The 27,541-nt window shown below is 34.8% G+C and overlaps 3 protein-coding genes and 1 non-coding gene across 4 annotated transcripts; 2 read left to right on the top strand and 2 right to left on the bottom strand.

The window, feature by feature from the left end:
• The first annotated feature begins 704 nt into the window (after positions 1 to 704).
• Positions 705 to 776, top strand: TRNAP-CGG (transfer RNA proline (anticodon CGG)). Its single transcript has one exon. It is a non-coding gene; the product is annotated as a tRNA-Pro (tRNA).
• A 4,481-nt stretch (positions 777 to 5,257) lies between these two features.
• mRpL21 (mitochondrial ribosomal protein L21) lies at positions 5,258 to 13,547 on the top strand. The gene is made up of 6 exons (XM_067273105.1): positions 5,258 to 5,404; positions 10,075 to 10,287; positions 11,107 to 11,270; positions 13,076 to 13,128; positions 13,203 to 13,306; positions 13,378 to 13,547. The coding sequence occupies exons 1-6, from the start codon at positions 5,350 to 5,352 to the stop codon at positions 13,473 to 13,475; spliced, it is 687 nt and encodes a 228-aa protein (XP_067129206.1). The 5' UTR covers positions 5,258 to 5,349; the 3' UTR covers positions 13,476 to 13,547.
• On the bottom strand, positions 13,548 to 23,912 carry LOC136977619 (dynein axonemal intermediate chain 7). Its single transcript, XM_067273154.1, has 13 exons — positions 23,855 to 23,912; positions 21,057 to 21,345; positions 20,829 to 20,983; positions 20,619 to 20,676; positions 20,220 to 20,345; positions 19,450 to 19,612; positions 14,727 to 14,833; positions 14,579 to 14,661; positions 14,332 to 14,517; positions 14,192 to 14,263; positions 13,979 to 14,122; positions 13,819 to 13,920; positions 13,548 to 13,748 (listed from the first exon to the last, which is right to left on the bottom strand). The coding sequence occupies exons 2-13, from the start codon at positions 21,307 to 21,309 to the stop codon at positions 13,614 to 13,616; spliced, it is 1,584 nt and encodes a 527-aa protein (XP_067129255.1). The 5' UTR covers positions 21,310 to 21,345; positions 23,855 to 23,912; the 3' UTR covers positions 13,548 to 13,613.
• LOC136977586 (dynein axonemal intermediate chain 7-like) lies at positions 23,901 to 26,587 on the bottom strand. Its single transcript, XM_067273106.1, has 6 exons — positions 26,125 to 26,587; positions 25,973 to 26,057; positions 25,392 to 25,468; positions 24,329 to 24,433; positions 24,135 to 24,266; positions 23,901 to 24,064 (listed from the first exon to the last, which is right to left on the bottom strand). Exons 1-6 carry the CDS (start codon positions 26,128 to 26,130, stop codon positions 23,966 to 23,968), a joined length of 504 nt encoding a protein of 167 aa, XP_067129207.1. The 5' UTR covers positions 26,131 to 26,587; the 3' UTR covers positions 23,901 to 23,965.
• Positions 26,588 to 27,541: the final 954 nt, after the last annotated feature.

The raw sequence follows: 27,541 nt of genomic DNA on the forward strand, positions 1-27,541 counted from the left end.
AATTTTTTAAATCATTCATCTTTAACAAATGTAAATTGCACGATGAATTTGTTTGTGTCTTCGACAGGAATCATTCACAGGGACGTCGGGTCCAAGAATGTCATGCTAGATAAGTCAAAAGGAGCGATGCTGAAAAAATAGCATCAGGCCGTTCGACCAATTGCTACGAAACTCGGCAGTTACATTCACATACAGCTAACTTAGATAATGTCAAACATCGCATTCCAAAGTTGCTATTGGGTTTCTGTAAATCAATTGATTTCTATCTTCATTCGATTCGCAGGAAATTTAACAAAACGATAAAAGTAAATATAATTTTTATAAAAAGCGCGAGCAACGCTGGGTTCATCTGCTAGTTTATATATAGTTTCGCAAAAGCGCAAAAGAATTTCTCGACGAATATCTAGGGATTTAATGATTTTATCAACATGTTTATTGAATGTAAGTTTGGAATCGAAAATCACTCCCAGGCAATGGCGTAGCGAGGGGGGAGGTGCAAGGGGATGTATCATGCACCGGGAGCCACTCGCAGAGGGGCGCCCAAATGGTCTCCAAGACAAACTACAGTAGAGAGTCGTTAATCCGAACCCCGATTATCCGAACGATTTTCAGTCGGACTGTGTCGTGCTGAATCGAACGTTTTTGATACTAGATTTACTTCTAAAGTATAATTTTCATGTTTTTTATATTCTTCAATATATATTGGCTCGTTGGTCTAGTGGTATGATTCTCGCTTCGGGTGCGAGAGGTCCCGGGTTCAATTCCCGGACGAGCCCTTTGCTTTTTGATGTCTGCAATGCAGAGAATTCTGTCTATCTTTTTTAACTTAGGTATTTTACCAGCCGGTGAAGCGGCCAAATATTCTTTTTCCCTTATCTTTTCCTTTTATATATAATATATATATATATATATTCTCTCTCTCTTTTTAACACTGATAATGAAATATAACTTTTCTGTTCTGAAACTTATCAATGTTTTCCTTACACATATTAATCACTGTATTTAACAGGAACTTTCGATTCAAGGGACGGCTGCATTTAGAAGGATGAGACGACGGTGATGACAATAACTCAAGAAGGAAAAATCTGTCCGCCCGCTTACTGGAATAGAGTGCTGTGTCCTTGAAGACCGGGATTAAATAAAGTTTCGCCTTATATCGCCCAGTTCTATTGGTCGCTCTTCCTCATCCTCGCTTTCCAACTGGTCGCTTGCCTGTTACTAATGTAACAGGTAAGCGACCAGTTGGAAAACGTCAAGTGAAATCCTGTTACATTGGCAACAGGATTTCAACTTGGATCACGGGAGAGGTCAAACTCGAATTGAATCTGATCTCCCAACCGGGAGATGGCCGATTTTGGGTCTCGCATTTCTCTTACTATTTATGATGTCGTGTCGCGACAGACAACTTTTTTCTGTCTTTAACAAAATAATTTTTTAAATGCGAATTTTAGTGGTAGTTTGAATCTGTCCAGGTCCTCACATAGACGATTGATGCTTCCTGTAGTAGTGTGACTCTAGAACGAGTGATCGACGTGCGAAGGAAAGCAACACCATTGAAGTACAGTACATAGTAATTAGTACCTTGTTACGGCCAGTTACAACAGCTGCACCGTACAAAAAGTTAGTTTAGAAGTCTGATTTCTTAAAAAAAAAGTAGAAGAAAAAGCTAGGAGTCGTCAAAAAGGAAGAACCCAGACGAACATTTTCACTCGAGCAATGGAGTCTCCTCGACAAAACATTCGATTACGGATGCAATCATAAAATAAATTTTTTTTTTTTTTTATAACTCTTTCCGCACAGTGGGCACTAAGAGGGCCTCTTATAGCAAGCCCATTATGGGTTCGGCCAGACCCACAATCAGGCGGCCGGGTGGTGAGGGACGGGGACCGACATATCCGGACGGACCAACCCCCCGAAAAATTCCTGGGGATTTCTCGACCCGTCCGGATTCGATCCCGGGTCCCCCAGGGTGGCAGGCTGCTAGCCTTGACCGCTCGGCCATCCGGCCGCTCGTAAAATAAATGACGAAGCTAAATAATTATTTCGAACTTATTGTTTTTGTAAATAATAGATATACCCCTAGTGACTTTAGAGTGGAGATGAAGATTATATGAAATTTACGTTAACATTTTTGTATTATAAAAGAGGCATTGGGACCACGCCCATATTTTTGAAACTTAGTTAACTATGACCAGATAGCCAAGCGCTTAGACGGCCGGATGGCCGAGCGGTAAAGGTGGCAGCCTACCGCTCTGGGGACCCGGGATCGAATCCGAACGGGTCGAATAATCCCCAGGAATTTTTCGGGGGGTGGTCCGTTCGGATATGTCGGGCCCCGTCCCTCACCACCCGGTCGCCCCATTGTGGGCCTGGCCGAACCCATAATGGGCCTACTAAAAGAGGCCCTCTTAGTGCCCACAGGGCGGAAAGAGTTAAAAAAAAAAAAAAAGCCAAGCGGTTAAGCTGTCGGCCTACCGTTTTGGGGACACCCGGAATTGGAATCCGGATGAGTCGAAAAACCTTAGGAATTTTTCGGTTACGAAGAGCTCTGTCCCTCGCCATCCTCCCATAATGGATTTAGAAAAGAAAGGCCTACTGGACTCAAAGAATTTTGAAAAAATATGCCTCGTTATCAGTCGGAGGAAATACATCAAGTTAATATTTACGAATATATTAATTAAAATTTTTTTCGAATAATTATTTTTTTGAGTAAATAATAATTTCGAGCTGGCAATATTAATATTTAAGTATTTTATTTTTAAAAAATATATTAATATTTTTAGTATTTTCCCGTTTTTAATTATAGCCACCAGGAGGCATTCGACGACGAAAGCAAAGGGGAAGGTAAAGCGTGGTTTTCGATTTTCAGTTTCTCGTCTATGTTTTTTTAAAGTTTGTAACAATTATATTAATCTAGTTTTGTATTATTTGGCTGTCGAGAATGTCATTACGATTAGTTTATTGGTTAGTGTTTGTCGTATATTCGGCAGTTTGTTTACTTGTTTAAATTACTGTATTACGTGTTAATGTTGCATTTTACCTTCTGCTAATCGTTGTAACTTGAAAGCTCGCCACCACGTGACCAGAGCAGTAACATTTTGTCTGCTGGAAACTATAAGATACGGTTGGAGATGTGAATGACGCTGTTGGTACCTTAATAAGGCTGTAGAGCATGCCCATAGGAGCAAAAAAGTCACTGGAACCATACCTCTAAATGTGACCCTTTGCCAGATATTTGCCTCCGAATGTGGAAACCTAACTGCTGGTTGACATCTTGCTTGCGGATGTTGTGAATGCAATCAAGTTGCTTTGGGTGTGGTGATTAGTACCTGTAACAAATAATGCATTCATTTCTACTGATCAAAAACAGTTTTTACCTCGAATTGGCACTACTACCTGTTATTCGTGATGGTTGAGGCGAGCGATGGTGAGCCGTATGTATTCATACATGGCCGTGTGCTTCGGTGTGAGCAATGGCAACTACCTTGGCACCCACGTGAGGGTGAACCCACACACGCTGTAAAAAATTTTGAGTACTCGAGAATGGTCGATTTGGCTCCTCGAAGCTGGCATAGTTGCACAGACTAAATAGTTAAATGCGATAGTCTTAACAGAACTTATGGTGTGCGACAAGACTCTCCATTGGACGTGACCAATTTCGGGAGGTCGTATCTGATAAAGGGTCACATGTAGAGGTACAGTTACCTTGACTTTTTGCTCCTATGGGCATGCTATACAGCTCTGATAAGATCCCAACAGTGTCATTCATATCTGCAATTGTATCAACTATAAAATATTAATTCAGATTGTTGGCTGTAATGGAAGATTTCATTTTTGGATTACTCTTAGTGTTGCAGGCCATATCTATGCAGCAAATACAGCTTTGAATGAGGCAGTTGGACCTTATCAGAGCTGTAGACCTTGCCCATAGGAGTAAAAGAAGTCAAAGAAACAAATGATTTATGTATGATTCTTGTCAAGATGTAGTCCTTGAAAGTTCCCTATCTGTAATTTAGAAGAGGTACAAAAATAAGATACAATTTAAGTGAAAAATCTGGAACTATTTCTCAAAACAATGCCAAAAATAGATAATTTTTTGCTTTACTAGAGATGGTTAAAAGCTCATAAAACACGAGAAATGCTATTGCACTTGCTACTTCTGAATGCAATCGGAGTTATGCCGTGTTCTTGTTAAGTCTATTGTGTGTTTAATAAGCAGCCCAGTCAGATATTCTTGGACTTTTTCTCTCTTTATTTGCAAGGTTTACAGTGTCACCCACCTCATTTACAGTTGATTTGTATTGAGCAACTTTTCATATGATATGTCCTCCCCAAAATTTTCTTTCTAGGGGCTGAATAATATACAAACTTGATGAATTAAAATTAATATCTTCTCATACTGACCAAATCAATTATGAATAAGAATATCCACAACTGATGCACATCTGAGAAAAATATTCTTAAAAATTTTGTCTTAATGTTTATTAAGCAATTTATTTTGTTTTACTTAATGTGCTCACTGCTAGCGATGACTTGGAGCACTTGCCGTCACAACATTGCATGTGTTGACCCTGCTTGTGAGTGTCATAAAGATTTGCCATGAATATTTCAGGAATTCTAAGAATATTTTATATAATTTCTTTGACATTTTATAGTTAGAGACGTTGCTTGCTGTGTTGGGAGTGAACACATTAAGCAAATAGAATATTTTCTGTGATGAACTTTGAAACATGCAAAATTTTAATCATGTAGATCCAGTAGAAGCATCAAAAAAAGATATGAGAGACAGACAGTTAAAATTATTTCAAAATTATACTTTATTAAATCAGATGTTTGTTTCAATAGAGAGCAATGTAATTATTACAATTTATTGTTTTCTTTGTTATACCCAATCTTCAGATTAGCATAATTTTAAGTTTTCATTAGATTGTATTTTTACTGTTTGGATTCATGTCAAACAGTATAAACCCTCAATTTGTTTATAAAATCTTCCTAACTTCTCCAGTATGTCCATTGAATTGTTACTGTTTTTCTTAGTATTTATGTTTTAGTTAAATTAATTAACACACCTTTAACAGCGAGTGAAGGCAAATGTGGAATGTCTAGGCACAGGAATTCCACTTTCGACCATCTACACCCAAGGATGGCTCGTAACTGGGTTGAAAATGTTAGCATTATTTAAATTTTGCCTGTCATTGAAGGCATATTAATTCGGCCGAGTAACCGCAGTACTTAGTTTGTCCTTATGTAGTTTGGTATTTAGTGTAAAAATATTTCAAATGCTTACTTTCTGCTTATAGGACCTAGAGCATCGATGCCACTATTTTCATATAATTTTAAAGGACAGACATGACTCTTGTTTACAGCATCTTAAAGTCTATGAATATGAAGATTTTTCAGATGGGTGAGGAAAATTTTGATATTTTCAAACATATTGATTTTATGTTTATTTTAAAATATAAGAATTTATCATATTTACGTACAGTATTTTTAAAAGTATAAATAAAAGTTTGTGTTATTAATATCATAAAAAATTGTCATCTGTTTTATTATTTACTGATATTCTTTTGAAATTATTAAATTGTAATATAAAGTGAGTGTGTTCCTGAACTTTCTTGCTCTGAACATTACGTTCAACCTTTAGTGCTTGTATATTCTAAAATGTACAATATTATAGAATATAACGTAAGGAAAATATAGTGATCGGTGAAATTTTGATCACCCTTTATTACATTTTTTGATGTTTTGACACTCAAAGAACCAAAAAATTGAAAAACCTTGCAAAATTGTAGTGGATATTGGCATCTATTTTGCATTCTACCTTGAATGAACCAAAAATTTTGAATCTTGACTGGTTTATTTTTATCTGTAGGGCATTGATGCTATTAAATTTTAGTAGTTAAGGGTCATACGGGCTACGTGTAGTATCATATTGTGAGTGAGAGTTGGACTTAATGAAAGTTTAGTCATTATTAGCATTTACAATTTCTTTAAAAATTCACTCCACTCTCCAAAAAAGTGTTTTGTTTTCTTGTAATAATTAATAATCTAAAAATTATTTTTTAGTGAAATGTTACAACAGATGGCCCTAGACATAACTTTAACTTTTATTAAGGAAAATTCTTTCATAGATTAACTGTGAAAGAATTTTCCTTAATGTATATTCAAATATAATTTTCAAATGCATGTCTTTAATGTCATTTTTAAAATGTTTGTTAGGAAAACATAAACTTATTCAAAGAAACCCTTCAACTTTTTTACAAATTTACAAGAAATTCAACTTACTGGATCTGCAAGAATTTCTGTTCACTTCAGTATACAGCAGTCTAATCTTATATATCATGAATAAATTTGGCATATTGGAACATAGATTTGAAAATAAGAACAACGGTCATAGTTGCCAATTTATTTAAAGGTTTTTCTGCATGCTTTCCATCTTGTGAGCAGTAATGGGGCCTTTATTTTGTGTCTGTGGATATGACGGGCACCTGACCGGTAAGGTACAAGGCTCATTTAAAGATTACGCAGATGCAAACAATCAGATTATTCATGTAAAGTGACTAATGTGTTGCACTGAAGGACATCAGAGGAGATACAAAAAAACTCACTTGGTTTCTTCTGCTCGATCTTGAATATGGGAGACCAGAGTATGGAAAGAATGTAATTCAGACACATGAATTCAATCGACAAACTTAGAACTAAACTACCTTATTTATATGAAATAAACAAAACCAAATAAGTAATGTATACAAAATTTAAGTTTTACAAATGGATGATAAGCATAAAAGTGAACTTGTAATTTGCTACAGTTACAAAGGACTTAAAGGACTTACAAAGGAGAGTTTCTGGAGAGAGAAAGATGATTTCAGTTTTTAATACAAAGGGAAAAAAAGGAGCTAAGTCAGCTAAAAAAAGCTGGACTAACTAAAAAGATCTCTAAATTTAACTTCATTTTAGTTTTTAGGAGTCAATACTGATTGGGGACAACTGTGCATCTTAAGCCTTCCACAACACTTGGCCAACTTTAAGCTTTTACCACGTGAAACTGAAATTATAATCAAATGTTTTAAGCATTAAATATTAATCCAAGATGGCAACATAATCACTTGCCTTTAATCCAAATTACTTTATATCTACATATTTAATAAACCAAGTTATGGCCAATGAGTCCAGTGTTTTCGTACAATTAATCTACTGCACCCATTAAGAAAACGAGACCATGTTTAATTAACCATTGTAAAAAACAACCTACTAATATTGCAAACTCTTGTGGAAGGTATTTCAAATTAGAATTAAATTTGTTATTCTCACAAACATTAAAATAGCCCATAATGACTGCTCTCAAACATGGGAGACTAGGTGTTAAAAAATATATAATTGGATCCAGAAAAGCACCATGTCTTTTATAAGAGGACTAATATACAGGGTGTGTAGTAAAGTGCTTACATCACTGACGTGCGAGTGATGCACAATATACAACACTCTGTAACAACTACAGAACGAAGACATGGGAAAATGAGAAATGCACTGTAAAGAATTTCAGTGGATTCTTAACAAACAAAGACCACGTGGATCACTACAACATTCATCCTTGATATGCTGGGACAACATCTCACCATCTGATTTCCTCCTCCATTCCTTAACGTATGGTCCTATGTGTGCACCACCTGGTCCCTACATACGACTGGAAAAGATCATGCCTGACGTCGAAAACCTCATTTCTGGAATGAATGACGTACACAAGGAATATTACCGATGGAAATCTGCCTTCAAGATAATAGCTGCTAACAACCGGAAACAAAAGGATGCGATTTGGAAGCAGGTCACCAAATCCAAAAAATGGTTGGAAGACCATAACATAATCGTCCTCAAGGCAGACAAAAGCAAGGCTCTCGTGTTATTGAAGAAAGAAACATACACTTCCATGATGCAAACATACATCAACGACACAGAATGTGAACGCATCGATGATGGATTTGTCAACAAGCTACAAGCACGTGTGAAAAGATTTACACAAACTTGTTTAGCCAGAGAGCTGAACCTTAGCAGAGCAGTGGTACCTTCCCCTGATACCCCCAGGCTATTCGCGTTCACTAAAACGCACAAAGATACGCCATCCTTAAGACCTGTCCTTGACAAGGCAAGATCCCCCACTAGAGAGCTGGATGCGGCGGTGCACAAGCGCATAATTCACGACTTAAACAATTATCCATGGACAGTCAGGAACCCACAAGAATTATTAGACGTATTGAGACCTCTCAACGTAACGGACCGTGCATACATCACTGTTCTCGATTTCGTTTCATTGTACCCGTCGATATAAAAATCCAACCGTGCTTTTGCGCGATTAGAGATCTCTTACTAACATCGCACGGAGCGCACCGTAAACTAGTCCTGGAACTAGCCGACATTCTGTGCAACACTTCCTTTTTCCATTTCGACGACAAAACGTATCTGCAGAAACGTGGTGTTCCGATGGGCAGCCCGCTGTCGGGCGATTTATGCGAGTTGGTCATTAGAAAACTGGAACAAAGAATCATACCCCTCTTTAATTCAGATATACATATTTATAGGAGGTACGTCGATGATATCTTTATCTTATGGAAAACTAAGCCCAATATAAATAGATTCATCGATGCAATGAACAACAACCCATATGGACTCCACATCAAGCTTGACCAAATAAGCAACACAAATGCAAACTTCTTAGACATCCATATGCAAATAGATGGCAACACAATATCCACTAAAGTCCATTACAAACCATGCTACACTCCATTATTCATCCCTGCCGTTTCGGAGGACCCCTTCTCTTACAAGGTAGCTGCCTTCCGTGCCCTTACGAAAAGAGCCTTCACGCACCACTCCAGAATCGAGGACACCATATCTGAATTAGAGCGCATCCAGATCATAGCCACAAGACACGGCTATAGCCGTACATTAGTTCATAACCTTGCGTCTGCACATTTGCATCGTACTGACAACACCAACACACGCACTAACGACTCCAATACCACTCAAGCACTTGTAGTAGTTGAATATAATAAACACCTAGACTCCATTTACAGGGAAATTGCCGCATACACCAACAAAAAGATCGCTTACAAGAGACGTAACACTATATATGACCTCATGCGCAATTCCAAGGACATCGTAGATAAAAGAATGGCACCGGGGGTATACTCTGTTCCATTATGGGATAGCAGATTCCAAAGAGAGCTTGTATACATCGGTTCAACGAAACGGTCGCTCGACAAGCATCTACGCGAGCATAAATATGATATCGACCGCAACAGAGGCACCACTACCCTCTCTGCTTATGCCTCGACCCCGGGCATAAGTGCTGATCTGCAAAACGCGGAATTGATTAAAATATCCCACCGATTGGACCATCTGCGATCCCTGGAAAGTCTGGAAATATACAAGGCTGGACTGCACACAACCTGCATCAATTCTAAAGATGCGTGTAACATTTCTCAAGCTTGGAAGTTTTGTTACGAAGGGGATGTTCCCCATAGCTCCATTTAATTCGTTTGTATATGGATTGTAATTTCGTTGTGTTTTGCGCCACACGTATTACGCATGCCAACACGTAACACGAATGCGCAACGGTTCTATTCGAAAATTTGAATACGTTCTGGAACAGTTTTGAATCTCAATAGTTAGAACCTGATGAAGACCGAGTTAACGGTCGAAAACGTTTGTTTTCAAATTTTTATTACTGGTTTTTAAAAGGTTGAATGTGAATTATTTGCTCACACCAGTACAGAAGTCGAACCTTTAACAGGACTTATTATACTGGAAAATATGGATGCAGATATTTAGTCTTACAGATCAAAAATAATGTTCTTTATTTAGTTCACCTGAACTTTAACAGATACAGAACATTATTTTTGATCTGTAAGGCTAAATATCTGCATCCATATTTTCCAGTATAATAAGTCCTGTTAATATATAGAAAGTACTAGTATACAAAATAAATTTTAAATTAAGTTAAAAAAGGACACAAAGGCATAATAATTAGTAGTTACAATAATTTAAAATGTTTTTTAAGTTATATATAAAAATTTTCAGGGTGTTTTTATATGGCAAGCACCGTCAGTAAATCGTCTTCGGTGTTTGGCAAACAATCTCTTCCTCGAATCGGTGCTATTTCTGCTGCTTTTTTGAGAACTAAATCAAACTTAAATGACGACCAGGCAAAGTGTGGCGAAAATAAGTACAGCACAAGGCCTTTGGCCGGAGAAGTACTAAAACCCGACGATGCCGACGAAAAGATCACCAAAGGTAACTTTTAATTTCTGCATTTCTGATAAACTTAGAATATATAAAGGAAACAAATTTATTGAATTCTGAAGGTATTTTCTCTCTGTCCTTTGACCACCAAGCAGGCTTTTTTAGCAAGCCCATTATGGGTTTGGGCAGACCACAATGGGGTGAGGGATGAGACCCGTTGTATCTGGATGGACCACTCCCAAAAAACTTTTGAGTTTTTTCGACCTGTTCGCCCAAAGTGGTAGACTGCCATCTTTACTGCTTAGCCATCTAGCTGACTTTGTTTTTAGAAAAGTCACTTCTTAACTTTTTAAATTAAAACTAAATACAAGAATTAAAATTTTGTCCGTATAAATGTGCTGGTAAACATAGAGTATAAACTTTCCTCCCTGGAATTTAAGTCTAATTATGTCTCTTGGCCAGTTTTTCTCATACATTTTGCCAAGAGTGTATTGTTGACTTCTTCAGAGGGGTGACAAAGTATGTTCTGCTTACATCCGAAAAATGGCTGGAATTGTAGCTGTCTCGAAGAACCAATTTGGAATGAATTGACAGAAATAATAAAGGAATTGAGTCATTACATAGATTTTTTTAGAATTTATAATTAACCAAAGTAATTTGTGTTTTAAATTTTTTAATAACATTTTCAAAAAGACAGATTAAAAATTTAAAATACTGATCTTTTTAATGCTGTTTCTTATTTTTCATATTGATAAGATTTCAAAAGTATTATTATTAATCAGAAATACAAGGCAAAGTTTAAACTGAAGATCAATTTTCTTATTTTTTCTTTAATAAAAGTCAAGATTGCATTGTCATTTATATTTTTAGAAGTAATAGAGGCAGTGAATAATCAAATCCAGACCAGCACGACCGGTCGGCTGTTTGCTGTAGTCCAGATAGCTGCGAGACAGTACAAAATAACCGAAAATGACCTCGTTCTATTGACTGGATATAATCCGATGGCCATTGGCGACAGAATAGTGCTGGAAAAGGTTAGTATTAGTATTATTATTTTGTGTTACAGTTTACAGATACGTCCTAAATAACTATTTATATAAATGAAGAATTATTGGAAAAATATCAAGTAGTTAAATGGTAATAATTGATTTCAAATGAGTCTCGAGTCATTCGAGATTTTTTGGAAACGAGATAATTTTTTCAAATGATTTTTTCATTCTGTAGGTTGATTTGGTGTAGTTTTTGCCTTATGGCATTACGGAATATATTTGTATACTGTTAATTGTGTGGTAACTGTATCATGCTGCCTGAAGAGAGACCCATGTGTACTGTATGCATATTGGATTTTAAGAAAAGCATGATTTTAGAAGTTTAAGAAAGTAGCTGATCCTTCTGTGATATTGACATTCGTGTTGGAAGAAATGCAAGTGTAATGCAGTAAAATGGTCTCGGTGAGAAGACAATCATATGTATTGACATCAGAAGTCTTATTCATTTATGCAAAGCATTGCACAAATAAACAAGAAAATTGGTACTTGTATTTATATGGAAGATATATAGATGTTTTAAAATCCTTTCCCGGTGAAGACATTTTAGTATAAACATCGAGTGGTTTATTAAATGCTTTTTCTTAGCAAATTAACACTATCAAACTGATTTTCTTAACTGATTAACTCGAGGTAAAAGTAATCTGTAAAGTGCATCAAAGAGTTAATCTATTCAAGTTTTAGTATCTTTAATTTTAGGTTATTGTACTTTAGGATTGGTCACAAGGAGGACACAATTCTTTCCTCCTCCTGTTGAATTCAGTGTAGCATAGGATGTAAACAAATTAAAACCCAAATCTTAACATTGAGAAAACCATTGCTGAATATATTTTTTGGTCTTTATTTGTTATTTGCCTAATTTTACATCAGATTCAGATATTAGTTAATTAAAAATAATGTAAGTGGAGACCAAAATTATTCGTCAATGTTTACCTTATGTATTGCACCGGATAATTATCCAGAAAAAGTAAATGAATTTCTTTGCTCATAAAATTACTTTAACAAATTATGTTTCCAATTCATTTTACACATTTTTTTGTATTAAAGAAGCCAAATTATTATTTTAAAATGCACGAGACTTTATAGATTCTTGTTAAATTATAATTATTTATCATAATTGTGAGATTGCTATTGTGTATTAATTAACGGGTCATGCTTGATTTTTGAGTGGGTTAATCTTTCTGTGATATCAAATACATGGAGCATCATTTCTCGTCATCCCTCGGTATGCTTGACAGATGATGCTCTTACGTAAACTATCCTTGATAAATAATGAGGAGCCAGATAGGATTTAAACTTTAAGTACTTTAATTTTTAGTACTGTATTTCCTGTAATAATTGTCCCCTCTACAATTTTTTTCCAGTTTTGGTGGGGATTTATTGGTGTAAAATTGTAAGAATTCATTGTTAATGTTGCAAGACCTTGCATGATTCAAAAAACTAACTAATGTAACAGCTAAGATAAAACTAGTTAAATCTGAATATCCTGACAAATACATAAAAAGAATAATTTGAATGAAGTACTTGGATTACCTTAACCCCTGTCATATCAAATGTCAATAATAATATTAGCTGGTATTCATTTTTTTGTCTTTGATATTGGAAAATACTGTATCGCTAGTCAATTATTCAATAATATTGAACATAACCGATATGCCAGTATTTAGGTCGACCAGTGAGTTTACCTCACAATACAAGTTAGATGGATGATTATTACATGAAATACGGTACATTTTAAAATTTGGCACATGTAATTTTTAAATTTCTTTACATCAATTTTCTTATAAATCTAGATTTTGTTACTTGGAAGCAAAGATTTCACTTTAGTTGGACATCCTTTACTCAGGTGAGTCTTTACGTCAATCGTATTGCCATAGTGATAATCAATATATTTCTAATTATCAAAATTACTTTCGATAGTAAAGACCAGATAAGAATAGAAGCGACCGTCATTGAAAAGACATTGTCTCCTGTGGTAACTTTGTTTAAAATGCAACGTAGAAAGGAATACAGGAGAATAAAATGTATGCATTTAATTAACTCTAATTTTTATAAAATTTGTAGAATTAATTTATAATTCATTCTTTAAAAACAGTTTTGAGGATCCCTCAGACAGTTTTGAGGATTAATAGCATTAGTTTAAAAGAACTTTCGAAGCCCGACGTGGAAGGAGTTGAAGGAAGAATATTTTAGAACATAAATCTGTAGAATTTGTGGAATTTAATCTGTAAATAATTTATTAAAAAATATTTCACAAAAGCTTAATTTTTATACAAAAAAATAATCCGAACAGTTATTTTTAATTTGTCCAAATTCAGCGGTATTGGTAAATTAATAACTTAAAAGTTTTATAGACGACAGAAGTGTATATATACTTGTATAGTAAATACTTCCACATTTCTTCTGCTTCTGGAGCCCTTCTTCAGATAAATGGGATGATAGAAGATGATATAAAGTTGCAAAATACTGAAAAAATTGACTTTGTAAGTATTCACTTGTAATTTGATAAATATCTTAAAACATTTTTTCTTCTTACTCGAGTATTTTCGATTGGCTCGTCACTGAAAGATGAACTCATTTCGTGACAATGGAGGAAGAAAGCGCGTTCTTGTTCTACCATGAGTAATGCGTTCATTCCCTAAAAGTATCATAAATTTTAAAAAATGTTACTGCTTTAATAATTAAATTAAAATTACCTCTGATTCTCTTTTGCATGTTTCAACACACTTCATCACTATCCTGTGCGACTTGTTTGTGGAATTCCAATGACTCCACCCAAATGTATAAACATTAGAGTATAATGCCATCTGTTTATAAACGTCATCTTCTAACTGACTGTCCTAATAAGGATTAATAAAGATGTTAATAAGTAACTATAGAAAGTTATGTTCATGCCAAAACAACTTCACCTTTGGGGTATTTCCTAAATATGATTTTGCAGATTCTTCGGGAGTTAGAAATATTCCAGCCTCTTTCAGCTCCTACAATTAAAGATCAAGACAGTTATTGCACATTAGTGATTCACTTAAATCATTAACATATAACTTGCTTTGAGAAGATGTTTAGGTTTGGACCATTCTTTGCCTATGTTCGGATGAGTTACGGAGTCTTCCAGCGTTTGCAGTCTGGTTACTCGACAGAATTTACCCTTAATTTCTATCGTCAGTGATACCAAAGAACCGGTTATGGTTAATTGAGCAGAGTCGAGATCACTCTGTGATACAAGCTGCCACGACTAAACAAAATTAACATTGAAGTCATTACATAAATAATATAAAATAGCAAATAATGCTTACCTGGTATGGGAAATTAATATATTTATTCTGCACGATTCCAATTATGCCCCAGCAAGTGGCTTTAAAAGAAAGCTGTCTGTTTTCTGTAGCAGAATGTTTTAATGTAATTTATTAGTTAAAAAGTTTAATTTAATTGAAGCTTACTTGCCTTCTCTATACTTTACTTCGTGAAATCCACCGGCCACCCAGCAGCTCTTCTTTGCATACCAGAATGCTGGTCTAGGTTGATCCAGATACATGGTATTCTCTGGTAAACTATTAAAGACACATTTATTATTTAAATGTAATTGTATTTTTTTTAAATGAGATGGACTGGCAATAATGTCATTTACTTTCAATAAAACAAAATATATGTTTATATATATATATACTCATTGCCATAAAAATTAATGCACCAAGGAGTTGTCAGAATTAAATCAAATTGTGAGTGTGACAGGGATATAAGTGATTACAAAGTGAAAGCAAAAAGATCACTTATTGCAAGTAAAACTACAAATGAAAGAAGGTTCTAGTACCTTGTTGGGCCACCTCTAGCATAAACACATGATGTGATATGGGCAGGCATGGAGGCATACAGATGCTGTATGGTGTCCTGCAGCATCTCAGTCCACAGTTGCTGCAAGTGGTGTTCTAGTTTGACCAAACTCTTAAGCCAGGAATGGTGAACCTATGGAATGCATGCCCAAGTGGCATGTCGGGAAAAACATCTGACATGTAATGTAACATGTGGTTTCAGTTTATCACCTTTCTTTTTATTTACATTTATTCTAATTAAAGAATATTCATTTCATTTCTTTGAATATCTTTAATCAAAATGAAAAATTGTGGCATGCATAAACATTTTTAAAGCTAAGCTTGCTTGCTACATTGCACGTGGACTCAAAAAGGCTCACCTTCCATCCTAGTGTGAGAATCCACAGTGCAGAATAGAGATTGTCTAACTCTTATCACCTATTTGAGAAATTGGGACAATAAGGCTCGCTTACTTTGTCAGTGGATGGGATTTATTGTAATTTGTCACAAGATCATAAGATTTTACTGACCATTTTCTCCTGACACCAGTTAAGATAATTTGTGATTTGGAATCTGCATAACTGTGTTTGAGTGGGAATGGTCGTAGACTCATCGATAGGGTGACCAACTATTAGAAATAATTTAGCTCAAAGCCAATTAAACGAAAACAAAAAGTTTAATAATATAAATGAATCTGGACCAAACTGAATCTGGAGTCATTGCTGTGGACAATCCAGCTCCATTCCATTGCAGTCTGATTCCATCAGGAGCAACGCCATTCCAAGCGGAGGCAACGTGAGTGGTGTCAATGGCAGTACACATAATGGCCGCTGCAATATGAAAGATTACATGTAGATAAAGTTAACACCCTTGTCAGAGGATCTGATATTATATCAAAGGAAACAAAATATATAGAATATCTAACTAATTACACCTCTAATTTGACTAAGAGAGAAAGTTTGCATTATGTAGTGCATAATACTTCTTTATGACAGTCAGATATCTTCATACACAGGCTACAGTCTTTCAGTGGATTGATTATAACATCAGAACACCTCTTGAGAATCTTTTCTTGAGTCTTTTGCTGCGGGAGAGACAGACGAGACCCTTGAAACTCGGATGTTTACCTCTTTTATCTCCTAATCTCTTCCAATCAGGAGTCAAGTTGTAACACGTGTGACGGGATCGTGGGATGAGTCACACTTACAGATGTATCATCAATGGGCGAGATAAGATCTTGCCACAGGAAGTTGATAACCAAAAGGAAGTTTTATTTCCCTTTTTCTAGCAATTTTGAAAGTAAATGTAAAATTATATATTTTGTTTCTCTAATAAAAAATATTTAATTCATTAAATAATTAAAACAAATTCCAAATAAATCTTCCCAATCTAAGTAGAGGCTCTTATTTTATGTCTCCAGCTTCTCACACTAGGCTATCTAACTTGGGATCTCGGATGATCCTAGACATGTTCGATTGGTGACAAATCAGGACTGGGCAGGCCAGGGAAGTGTGGAAATATGGTGGAGGCAGTCCTGTTACACCCTTGCTGTGTGGGGTCAAGCATTGTTGGAAAATGGCTCTTGGGAGCCCTGCCATGAAAGTTAACACATGTGGCTGCAGGATGTCACTAACGTACCATTGGGCTGTCATGGTCCCTCATATCACTGCTAGAGGTGATCAGCTTTCATATGTGATAGCACCGTAGACCATCACATTGACTGTGGGGCGGTGTGTCACTCCAAAGCATAAACAGGATTGAGGATTGATTCATCACGTGGCCTCCAGATGCAAACAGGGCTGTTGTCAGCGCCCAAACTGATTCTGGAGTCATTGCTGTAGACAATCCAGTTCCATTCCATTGCAGTCCAATTCCATCAGGAGCGACGCCATTCCAAGCGGAAGCAATGGCGAGTGGTGTCAATGGCAGCACACATAATATCCACTGAAATATAAAATGTTTCTCACCCAGGCATCTCTAAATGGTATGGAGACATGAGCCTGTAATGATGGCACCACCTATATCTGGATGCAGACAGTGATATAGTTGGCTATGTGCATGCTTGTTGGAGGACTAGTCTAGTAGTAGTCTGCTGAGGGTATGTGAGAGGTCTAGTAGTTTGCTGGGTGAGCTCTCTCTTGTCCACTAGTCCCAACACTTTCTCATAGTGTTGTGAGAATGGCCTAGATGGCAGACTATTCAGCAAGATGACCATTCGGTTTCTCTAAGCCCAATGATCTTTCCCCTCACAAACTCGGTTCGTTGTTTATATGATCTTCAGTTGTGACGTAAAGGCATCTCTCTGCAACAGGTAAATTACGGACAAAATGACTTTGTTTGCTTTTTTTTACAGGCCAAGAGGGACGCATTTTGACACCCTCTGCTGGCATTACACAATGAGTTATCACACTGTATCTCTAATCGTTCTATATCTGCTTGAGACTTATCTGCATGCCAAGTTTTTCAGCAATATGACAATTCCTTTTTTTTGGTGTGCTAATTTTTATGGCAATAAGTGTATTTTCTTTGTTCTGACAAAATTGTTAAATCATAAGCAGTTCTTAAACAAATCAGCCTCTTAGTTATCTGACATATCCCTATCATCTGCATGTTTTTGTTTCCAAAAAAATGCTAGTTGTGTCACAAACACTGTTTTTCTGTTTACTCAGGTTTTGTTTCCATGTACAGTATTTTGTGTCAGTACACTGTATTTTTTGCAATTATCCTTTCCGCTGTACTGTATTACAGCAATAATTTTAAAATGCCACCCCACAGTTTGGTTTTGTGTTTTGACCTCTGACTGTCAGAGCAAGTTTACAGACATACAAAATGCCTTTATCTATTGTTTCATCTGAATTTTGAAAGTATCTTACAAATTTAAACTTAATATAATCTCATGATATAGTGGACAGCTTGTACTTATTTATAAAAACAGGTTTGTTTACAAAATTTTAATTTTTGTTACATTGACGAGCATTATCTCCAGAAGTTTTAATTTTGTGCTGCAATTTTATGCTTATTTGACAAGAAAAGAATCTGCTATTAGTTTAAAATTATTATATGAAAAGAATTTTGCAACTTAAACATTAAATTTAATTTATTATTTATTATGCATTTGAATTTTTCTATTCTAGTAATGAATGAATGTCAGTTTTGTTCAAAATATATATTTCAATATAATTTGAACAATATTACATACAGGTTGTCCAAAAAAGTTACTATGCAGGAGAAATTTGTAATGACATTAAAATTATATGTATGGCATTACATACAAGACTTGTAAGTTGTACGTTCTGCATTTCCAATTTGTGGTAGATGGTGTTACTACTCACTTGCAAATGTTTCGGTTTTTGGACTACAGTTTTTGGAAAACTTCTTTGCCAATCATATAATCTCCAGCTATGTCTCTTGTAATATTACAAATTTTAATAATACAGTAGAGCGTCGAAAATCGGAATCAGTTGGGGACTGGGGTTGTTTCGATTAGTCATTTGTTCCGATTACCGACTTTGTACGAAAAAATACATTAACCTGTCTGATGTTCAAACTTTTTTCCGTTGTGTGTCGCTTCGTGTTGAACTTTTCTTCGTCGCGTGTCGCTTCGTGTTGAATTTTCGTCGATTTTAAGCCTAATGAAAATTTTTATAATAATAATCCAGGCTATCGTATCGTTAAAAATTATTTTTTCATTTTGTACAAACAAAATAAATATATTGAAGAATATAAAAAACATGAAAATTATACTTTAGAAGTAAATCTAGTATCAAAAATGTTCGATTCAGCACAACACAGTCTGACTGAAAATCGTTCCGATTACCGGCCATTCCTATTACCGAAGTTCCGATTAACGACGCTCTACTGTACAACAATTGAACTAAAAAGAAAGGCGATCACAAGCACAGATGAATTCAACGTTTGTTCCACATATGTCCAGTCTGAAAGGTGACCTTTCTCTCCTCTATCCCCTGACCAAGCTCTTCCTTCCCCTTTGTGACCCCTCAGTTCTCCGAATTCTCGACAGATGTGGAGTTAATGGGGAGGGGTGCTAATGAGTAGCAGATTTTAAACTCTGCTTACATCTCTAAACCTTACTCCCCAGATTTTGGAGACACTTCCAGCATTTACTTTAAGAGATATTGCAGTATCATACATAAAACTTCACTTTTGTTAAAACTAACACCCTGTATTAAAATATAAAGCATAAGCACATAGAAACTAACTAATAGTACTGGACTAGTTAAACTTTCTAAAGCATGCTCTTGTTTGTAAGTAACTATGCTGTTCTTAATGTAATGGTAAATAACACGAAGAATCATTGTTTAAATAACACATATTTTTACATACAGAAATGGAATTACGTTAAAGAAATGGAAGCAGTATTGACCAGTTCTTCTTCGTAGCGTTTATTTTCAGATTCTGCAAAGCTGGCCACTTCGGTGGGTTTCATGTTAGGTTTTGGAGGACGGGGAGGAACCACTCTCACGTAGAAAGGAATGCGTCTCGGTTTCGGTATGTCTTCCACTAAAACATAAACTTTTGTTTTGTAGAAAAATTAAGTATGGAATTTTCTCTAAATTAAATTTTGAATTGACATTATTGTTGTTGCATTCACTTATTTTGAAGTTTAAGCAAACTTTCTTTTGCCTTTCTATCTATGCTGTGAGGTTTTACAGACTTTATAAGTACTATTTACTTGGTTTTTTTCACTTGTAAGATAATCCCTCCCAATTACAAAAGCTCTTTTCTAAATGGGGATTCATTTTGATCATTCTTACAACCCTTCTTATTATGAGAATTACTCTTGCTTTGCTATCAAATATTGGCAATTTTAATACAAAAAGAGATCACCTTCTTGTTTATCATTTTGTTAACAGGATTATAAAGCATTAATGATTGAACAAATTACTATTTTATATGGCACAATACAAGTTTTTCCTTTACAAAAATAACCTTAGTTATCAGATAAGCAGTTTTGTTCTCTGTTGATTCTGAAATTTGATGGTGATAAAAGAAATTTTCAGAATTTCAAAATAAGTGAAATGTATTATTAAGCAAAATATTTTATAGTTTGTGCCAAAATTGTGAATACAATAACACTGTTTTAAATATAAATTCATAAATTTCATACCTTGTTGTATAATCCAGCATCCTTTCTGAACAAGTTGAGGTGGTATTTCTACTAACTCCACTTGAAATATACCACCCAAGATATAATTTCCCACCATGTCAATCAATTCCGATGGTTCATCCTCTTCTATTTAAATTAATTTTAATTAAAAGAAATATATTAAATATATAAATGAAATATATTAAACATAGACAACCTGGAAATCTCAAAAATTCAACTGAAATTTAAATTCTTCAAAGTTTTACTGGCTTACTTTCACAACATAAAAGATATTTTTTTACTTGTTTATAATAGTTTATGCCCTAAAAGTTAAACCGACAAGTCTTGAAACATTTGAATTTTGTGATTTCATTCCAAAAAAGTATAATTTTCTTATACTAATGAGTTATAAAAGTTTACCTTCTTGATTTATATGTTCATTTTTGGGATTACTTCTGTTAGATTGAACAGATTCTGGCTAAATTAAAAAAAAAATTATATTTTTATAATAAAAAATTCAAGAAATAAAATAAAATTATGACAATGATATATGAAATTCTGAAATTTAATTTTTTATACGATAGAAGGATTATAAATCAAAGTATAAGACAATAACTCTTAAGGACTTACTCGACTCTTAACTTCGCTTCCGGCCGATGCAGTAGAAAAACTTTCACGTTTAGAAGAGGGAGTCTTGGGGGACAAATGTTGTTGTTGTTCTGCAATTGCCAGTTTATCCGGCTCGGTAGGCAGGATTCGAACTTCGACATCGGGTATGCCGTCGCCTTTGTTATCAACTTTTTATATTTATTTATCTGTACTTAAATCTAACATTAGTCTTTAATTTAAAAATTTTACCAGTTTCTTTCTGCTCTTCTGTTAACTTTTCCTCTTCTGGTATTGTGTGTAGTGGAGAATAAAAATCAAATGCTGTGTGCAAAATAATTACTGCGCATCTTTTTATCCTTAGGAAATAAGGTATTTGAATTTCGTGTCTTCCTGCAAATTTGGGGCCTTCATACCTTGGAATCTGTGACAAGTTCCCCCATAGATACATCTCAATCTTTCTGGTTGGATATTCATCTAAGTTGTCGTATTGCACATGCTGCATGTTGAATGTTTCTATATCAATGTATTCATTTGAATTCTAAAAAAGAATAATAATTAAAATGAGTACAGGGACATCCAAAATGAATGCTACCATTTTAAATTACGCGGTAATTATGTTATTATTTGCAAAGTATGTGCCATACACCAATTGATAGAAGATCATTTGAGTTTCAACTCCCATCTGCATTCAAATGTCTCATCGTCTATTAACTTTAGGAAGTGTCATAAATGAAAATGGCAACTTTGCAACAGAGAAGGCATTTTGTGTTCTGCAGTTTGCAAAGTTGGAATCACTCATCATTGTGTAACATGAGTAATCTGCAGGAGCTGCAGAATACAGCTGTAAACTTGGAGGTACCAATCTCCCCTCGAACAATCAAACTCAAAGCAGTTCCTATTATAGAAATCCAATACCTAAAATCAAATATATAGTCCCAATATCCTTATGATTTGTAGAATACAGTCATTGCAAGGTTTGAGTGAATGAAACTCCAGAAATAAAATTGTAAATTTCATTATGAAATGGTCCCAAACCAACACAGCTTACTATTTTCATCAAAACATTAAATTGCAAATCTAAAAATTCAAATCAGCTAAGCATGACTAGGGATTGCAATTGCTGGATCCCTCATTCAGCAATCCAGCTGGATCCAACACATTCTTTGGCCTGCTGGATCCGCAATATTCTATTAACTTTCTAAGTAATGGTGCAAAAGTCTACATTGTCGGCGTTGCCGCTTTGCTACGTGTGCTATCACTCGGCGGCGAGAGTGGCGTTGCCGTTCAGTGCGGCATGTGCTACACCCCTCTCTACACCGCACTGTCTGTCCTTTTGCCTCTGCTGATGTAATTGCTAGTTGACTTTCCGCTCTTGCTAAATAAAGAGTCTTTGCGCTAAATAAAATAAGTAACTCCTCTCCTAGTCCTGGTGCATAATTCTAATTTATGGTCAGTTGTGACATCAATGAATCACGTGACGGAACGATTTATGATTATTTGATGACCCCGAAACCAACTAACGTAGAGGCAGAAAGGGCCTTTTCTGCAGCGGGATATATATACAGTTCATTAAGAAGTGGGTTGGGAGACAACACCATCAATACCATTTGTTTCTTGAGATCCTACTTCCAGAAAAGTCAAAAAAATAACAGAAGTGATTGATTTAATTTTATTTAATCCTTTAAAATACTTTATTCAAGACAAGACTAATATTTTATAACTTCTACTCTAATTCTATTAAGTTAGAGTTTTTAACTTTTATTCTATCAGTGGTTAGTGGGCTAGACTAGACAATTTTATTGTGAAAATTAGTGAGAAACTGAGACTACCTAGTTAGTTAAATAGTTAATTAAATTAATGAGTATCAGCATCTTAGATATATGATAATATGAATGTATGTGATTCGTGATTGTGATAATAATAGCTAACTACTAGACTACTACTAATTACTTACTCACTACTTTACTAACATGAATAATTAAATTAGTTATAAATAACAACAAACTGATATGTAGAGTTTATATAAGAAAATTGGTAAGACTGATAGCCACTTAGCCACTGATTATCCGTCCTTACATTATTATAATATATTAATATAAATTAATTAGTAGAATTACCTTTGCTATTATTTAACTTAAAGACTACATTATAATTATAATGTAACCAAACATTTAAAATGAATTATCTCTATCTCAAGTGTTAAACCAAACCAAAGTTAAGTTTACTACCTAAATGTGTAAGAAGTTTTACTGATTTATAGTGACCAGTCTAAATAATAAAAGTTTCTTAAGTATTTTAAAAAAATGTTTTATTTTCTTTAAAAAAACCATAAATTGCTAAATAGATAGATAGATAGATAGATAACACTTTATTGCACCAAAAATACATTCACGCTGGATCCAGCTGGAATGATGTTGGTCCAGCAAAAATCCAGCTGGATTGAAAATGCTGCTGGATTGCAATCCCTAAACATGACCCATCATTTACAGCTTTGAAGGCTATTAGTTTCATTAACTTAATGCTTATAAAAAAAGAATAGGATAAAAAATTCCACCAAACAAAAAAATTATCAAACACAACACAAAAAGAAGACATACCACTAAATAAAGCACCATAAAATAAACAAAAAATAATAATAAAGATTAACTAAAGAATATAAATTAAAAAACAGGACAAAAACACTTTCAAAAGACCGACAATTACCATTTAGGAAAAAATTCCAACATTGGAGGAAACCCTCCATTCTTAACATTAACATTCAATAGGAATTACATTATCATCTGTAGAATTGTGGCTGCTGTGGAGCATGATAATGGATATGCCATGGCAAGTGTAGGAAGATTCTGAGTATTGGTTGGTTGGACATGTGTTATGTGATACAAGGTGCACCTGTTGAGAAATTGTAATGGAAAAATGTGCAACTTGGACAGTTTTCCAGTGTTTTAACATGATACAACATTCTCAGGAAATAATTAACATAATTATAATAATTTAAAATGGTAGCATCATTTTTGGAAGACCTTGTATTTAGAACATTTTCAACATACAACCAAGAAAGTATATATTGTTTTTTCTATTTTCTGTTGCAGCAAATCTTGAAGATTTTTCAAAAGACTGTAATGTGTAAATATAACAATTATTTATTTTATTAATATAATTTAGATGAATATACTGTGATATACCTCTTTCCACTTGATTTCTTTGTCAGTTGTTTTATCTGGAGCATTGTCTAAGGCCAGATTTAGTTCTTCTATTAACTAAAAATTGATTTTTGGTGATAAACAAGGCAATTACTTCTGACAAACTATAAATGTTTACATGACATACCTGTAAACAAGTACGACATTCTTTCAAGATGACGAGAGTGTCCTCTTCTTGCTCGTCTCTCCATGCCGTGATGTACGAATTTACTTCTGACGTAATTAGAGGATTCGGCATTCCCCATGCAGACAGTTGCCACTAAGAATATAAAATTTTAAATTTAAAATGGTTATAAAACAGATCTGTTTATTTGCAATTACCTGTTTGTCAATCCATTCTCTAACTGCATTTTGTTTTGATACTGTTTCATGAACTGTTACGATTGAGTGCAGCTCCTTCAGTTGAATTTCCTTGATAGCACTCTCCTGAATAACAAAATATGGTATTTATTTTCAATAGCATGTTCTTTATGAAATTTCATATGGTATACAGAAATATTTCATAAATTTTTAAGTATACAAATGCATCATCAATGCTACTAAATTTTATCCATCAATATAAGTTAGGAATAACTGCAAACAGCAAGTGACATGGTATAAATAACTGATTACAACTGATGGCTCCTAATGGCTGAATGCCGAGGCACAGCCCTCTGGAACCTGGGATCAAATCTAGGCAAGTAACTCTCCACGAAATTTTTGTGGGCAGATTAGCCTATACCAGATAGACCCTGTCCGTAACCAACTAGTGCCCGCATTGTGGACCTGGTCAAACCATCAGTGGTCAAGTGAATAAAACCTTCAAATGTTGGTTATAGGTTGCAGATTTGCACTTCACCAGGGGATTGGTTACATGGAGTTTCCTAGGTTTTTTCACACATCTTTCCTAGAACTTGGACTACTGATCAAAATATCTAGCATGTTGCTGTCACTGATGATGTCACGAAGTCAGTGGAAAATTATAGTTATCGTGGAAAATTTAGGAAAAGGTACAGTATTTTTGATGGGAAATGGTTTGATACGAGTATCTTGCCATGTTTAGTTGGAGGTGTTCACATTTAGTAGCTACTGCAGTTTGAACTGGTGAGAAGCTTGCACCGATACAATTTGGCAATATGACGGCAATACTCGAGAGTCGATTAGTGTCGAATTACTGGATGTGTCGAACTAGCGGGCGGCCGGATTATCGAGACTGTACCGTATTTTTACAGTATGAAATAGGAACGTGAGAATGATGATGATTGGATGCCGAAATCGCGAGGAAATGGATCGTTTCAAATATTTTGTTAAGTATGATCTATCATCATCATCAGTCAAAAACGTTAAGTTACAATAGTTTGCCTATATTTTATTTTTTAAATTTGTTTTTTATTACAATACTTACATCTTTTTCTGTAATTTCTGTCGGATGTTCTTCAACTTCTACACTTTTCTGATCTTCAGATGGTATCAAGATGTCTTCTAGAGAGAAGATAAGTTAAAAAACGAGCGATTATTTATTGCGACATGGTCACAATGCCGGGCTGCAATTTTTTAATCATATTTTTCATTTATTTAATTTAAAATATATGCTCTCCACCTCAAATTAGTAGTGGCTTGCCCCTGTACATCATACTTTTCCTTTAACAATAGAATCGTGCCGATCATCTATCTAACACCTTGGGATGGAAATTTTTGAATTCAAATAACGTGACTTTTGGTAATCGGAGCCTCCTGTCTCTAAGCTGTCATATCTAGTCTTGAATTTCATTTATCTAATACCGTTCTCGAAATTAAGGAAAGACCACAGACGGACGACAGTGGGAATTTTATAGGTCTACAATGTTTTAAATTGCAGCCCAATAAATGCGTTCAAATTATGCTTTAAGCATGACGCAAACGAAGTTAGGTGGTGAAACGATGCAACGAATATCAAATATACACATTTATATCCATAATTTCCGAATTGTATGAAGTAAACAATACCTTTTTGCCATTCTTTAGACTCCTCTCCTTCGGTACTCTGCTTACTCAATTTCTTCTTAATGCCCTTCCTTTTCTTAGATTTTTTCTTGCAGAAAATAAAATAACATTAATGAAGCTCGGAAGGAAAGTTAGAAATCTTATCTATTATTTACCTCCATATTCGCAGTGAATAATTGAGACTCACACAATGCATACCATAAATATTCACTAAACGTGAAGTATAATCTACTTTTCCATTAGCAGAAACCACGAAGATTAAGGGCTATATCGAAAAGTAGTAAATGGGAATTGTTTCTATAGAAACCATGACTATTTCGTTGTAAACAACAGCGATCGATTCGTTGAAATGTTGCTGCTGTTACTACTATCATTTGCTGTGTTGAAGTTCCCAACTTTTAGTGGCTCTTACGGTAAATGCTGATGCATCCATCTTGCTTTTTTAAATGGAATTATTGAGGATATTGTTTCTTGTTGAAACTAAAGCACCTATGAGTTTCAATTTCGTGATCAGTGCTTCCAGAATTTGTCCTCATTTAGGTATCTTAACGTACATAACTGCGAGACGTATTTTTGAGCTATACCCCAATTGTACTTCCAAATTTACATTAGATAAGCATAAAGTTGCTGTAGATAGATCTTTATGATTTTTCGAGGTATGACTCGTTCGTCATTTGAATCGATTACTCTTAAGATTTTTAATTAAATATAAGCACAAAGCACAAAACATCAAAATTCGTGCTTTGTGCTTGGATTTATTATTATTATAGCCTAATTTTATATGTTGGGTGTTTAAATTATTATATTCAGTTATAAATGTGATTGAGTGTACTTTAATGTTGATTCCCTATCGAATTTTTAAGTTTTCCTGTAGGTTTCATCAAAGGAGTATTCAGATATCATTGTTGAGAGTATCCGAAATACGTTTGCGCGTAAAATTTTTATTTGTAGATAGGCCTAAAATATGCCACCCTTTAATCTTAGCCTCTTAATTCCCCTTCTGATACCTCCTGAATATGCCTCAGGATGTCACGAGCAATAATTTGGAAGCGTCGCATTCGACATTTGAAAATTATTTTCGAAGATGGCGCATTAAGCTATAAGGATACATGCGTTTTAAGTGTGAAACGTAGTTGAAATAGCACTTTTTTGTCCTATTGCCGTAAAGAGTCAGAGTTTGAATCCTATTCCGATCTTTATTCTATTTCATTACTTACTGAATGTTGGCCTCCAGTTATATCTCATATATGTTACGTGCTACAAATATGTAACTTTCAATGATTCGTTTATATATTTAACCATGTTGCATGTTACGTGGGACGAACATGCAACACGGTTGGATATACAAATGAATCATTAGACCTTAAGCTAGAAAGAGGAGGAATTTATGCAGTAACGTCATAAATTCGCAAGAACTTCAAAAGAGTACCTTCATATAGCCAAAAATTCGAGACAAAGTCAAAGAACAAGTGAATTACGTTATCTATAGACTACATGACCTATGTAGCAGGTGGGCTCGTATGAATATAAAACGTGTAAAAAAAGCTAAATCATTGGATGGGTATGGAAAAA

Source organism: Centruroides vittatus, unplaced genomic scaffold (assembly GCF_030686945.1).
Source record: "Centruroides vittatus isolate TY-2023 unplaced genomic scaffold, ASM3068694v2 contig_461, whole genome shotgun sequence".
Lineage (NCBI taxonomy): Eukaryota > Metazoa > Arthropoda > Arachnida > Scorpiones > Buthidae > Centruroides > Centruroides vittatus.

Coding starts and splice junctions, on each gene's coding strand:
- LOC136977586 (XM_067273106.1), bottom strand. Junction 24,434..25,391: donor CAGAAATTACAGAAAAAGAT/GTAAGTATTGTA, acceptor TTTGTTATTCAG/GAGAGTGCTATCAAGGAAAT. Junction 24,267..24,328: donor GAGAATGGATTGACAAACAG/GTAATTGCAAAT, acceptor TTATATTCTTAG/TGGCAACTGTCTGCATGGGG.
- LOC136977619 (XM_067273154.1), bottom strand. CDS start 21,309: ATGCAGCATGTGCAATACGACAACTTAGATGAATATCCAACCAGAAAG. Junction 20,346..20,618: donor TGAACATATAAATCAAGAAG/GTAAACTTTTAT, acceptor TAATTTAAATAG/AAGAGGATGAACCATCGGAA. Junction 14,264..14,331: donor AACCTAAACATCTTCTCAAA/GCAAGTTATATG, acceptor CTTTAATTGTAG/GAGCTGAAAGAGGCTGGAAT.
- mRpL21 (XM_067273105.1), top strand. CDS start 5,350: ATGACTCTTGTTTACAGCATCTTAAAGTCTATGAATATGAAGATTTTT. Junction 11,271..13,075: donor ACAGAATAGTGCTGGAAAAG/GTTAGTATTAGT, acceptor TTATAAATCTAG/ATTTTGTTACTTGGAAGCAA. Junction 13,129..13,202: donor GTTGGACATCCTTTACTCAG/GTGAGTCTTTAC, acceptor TACTTTCGATAG/TAAAGACCAGATAAGAATAG.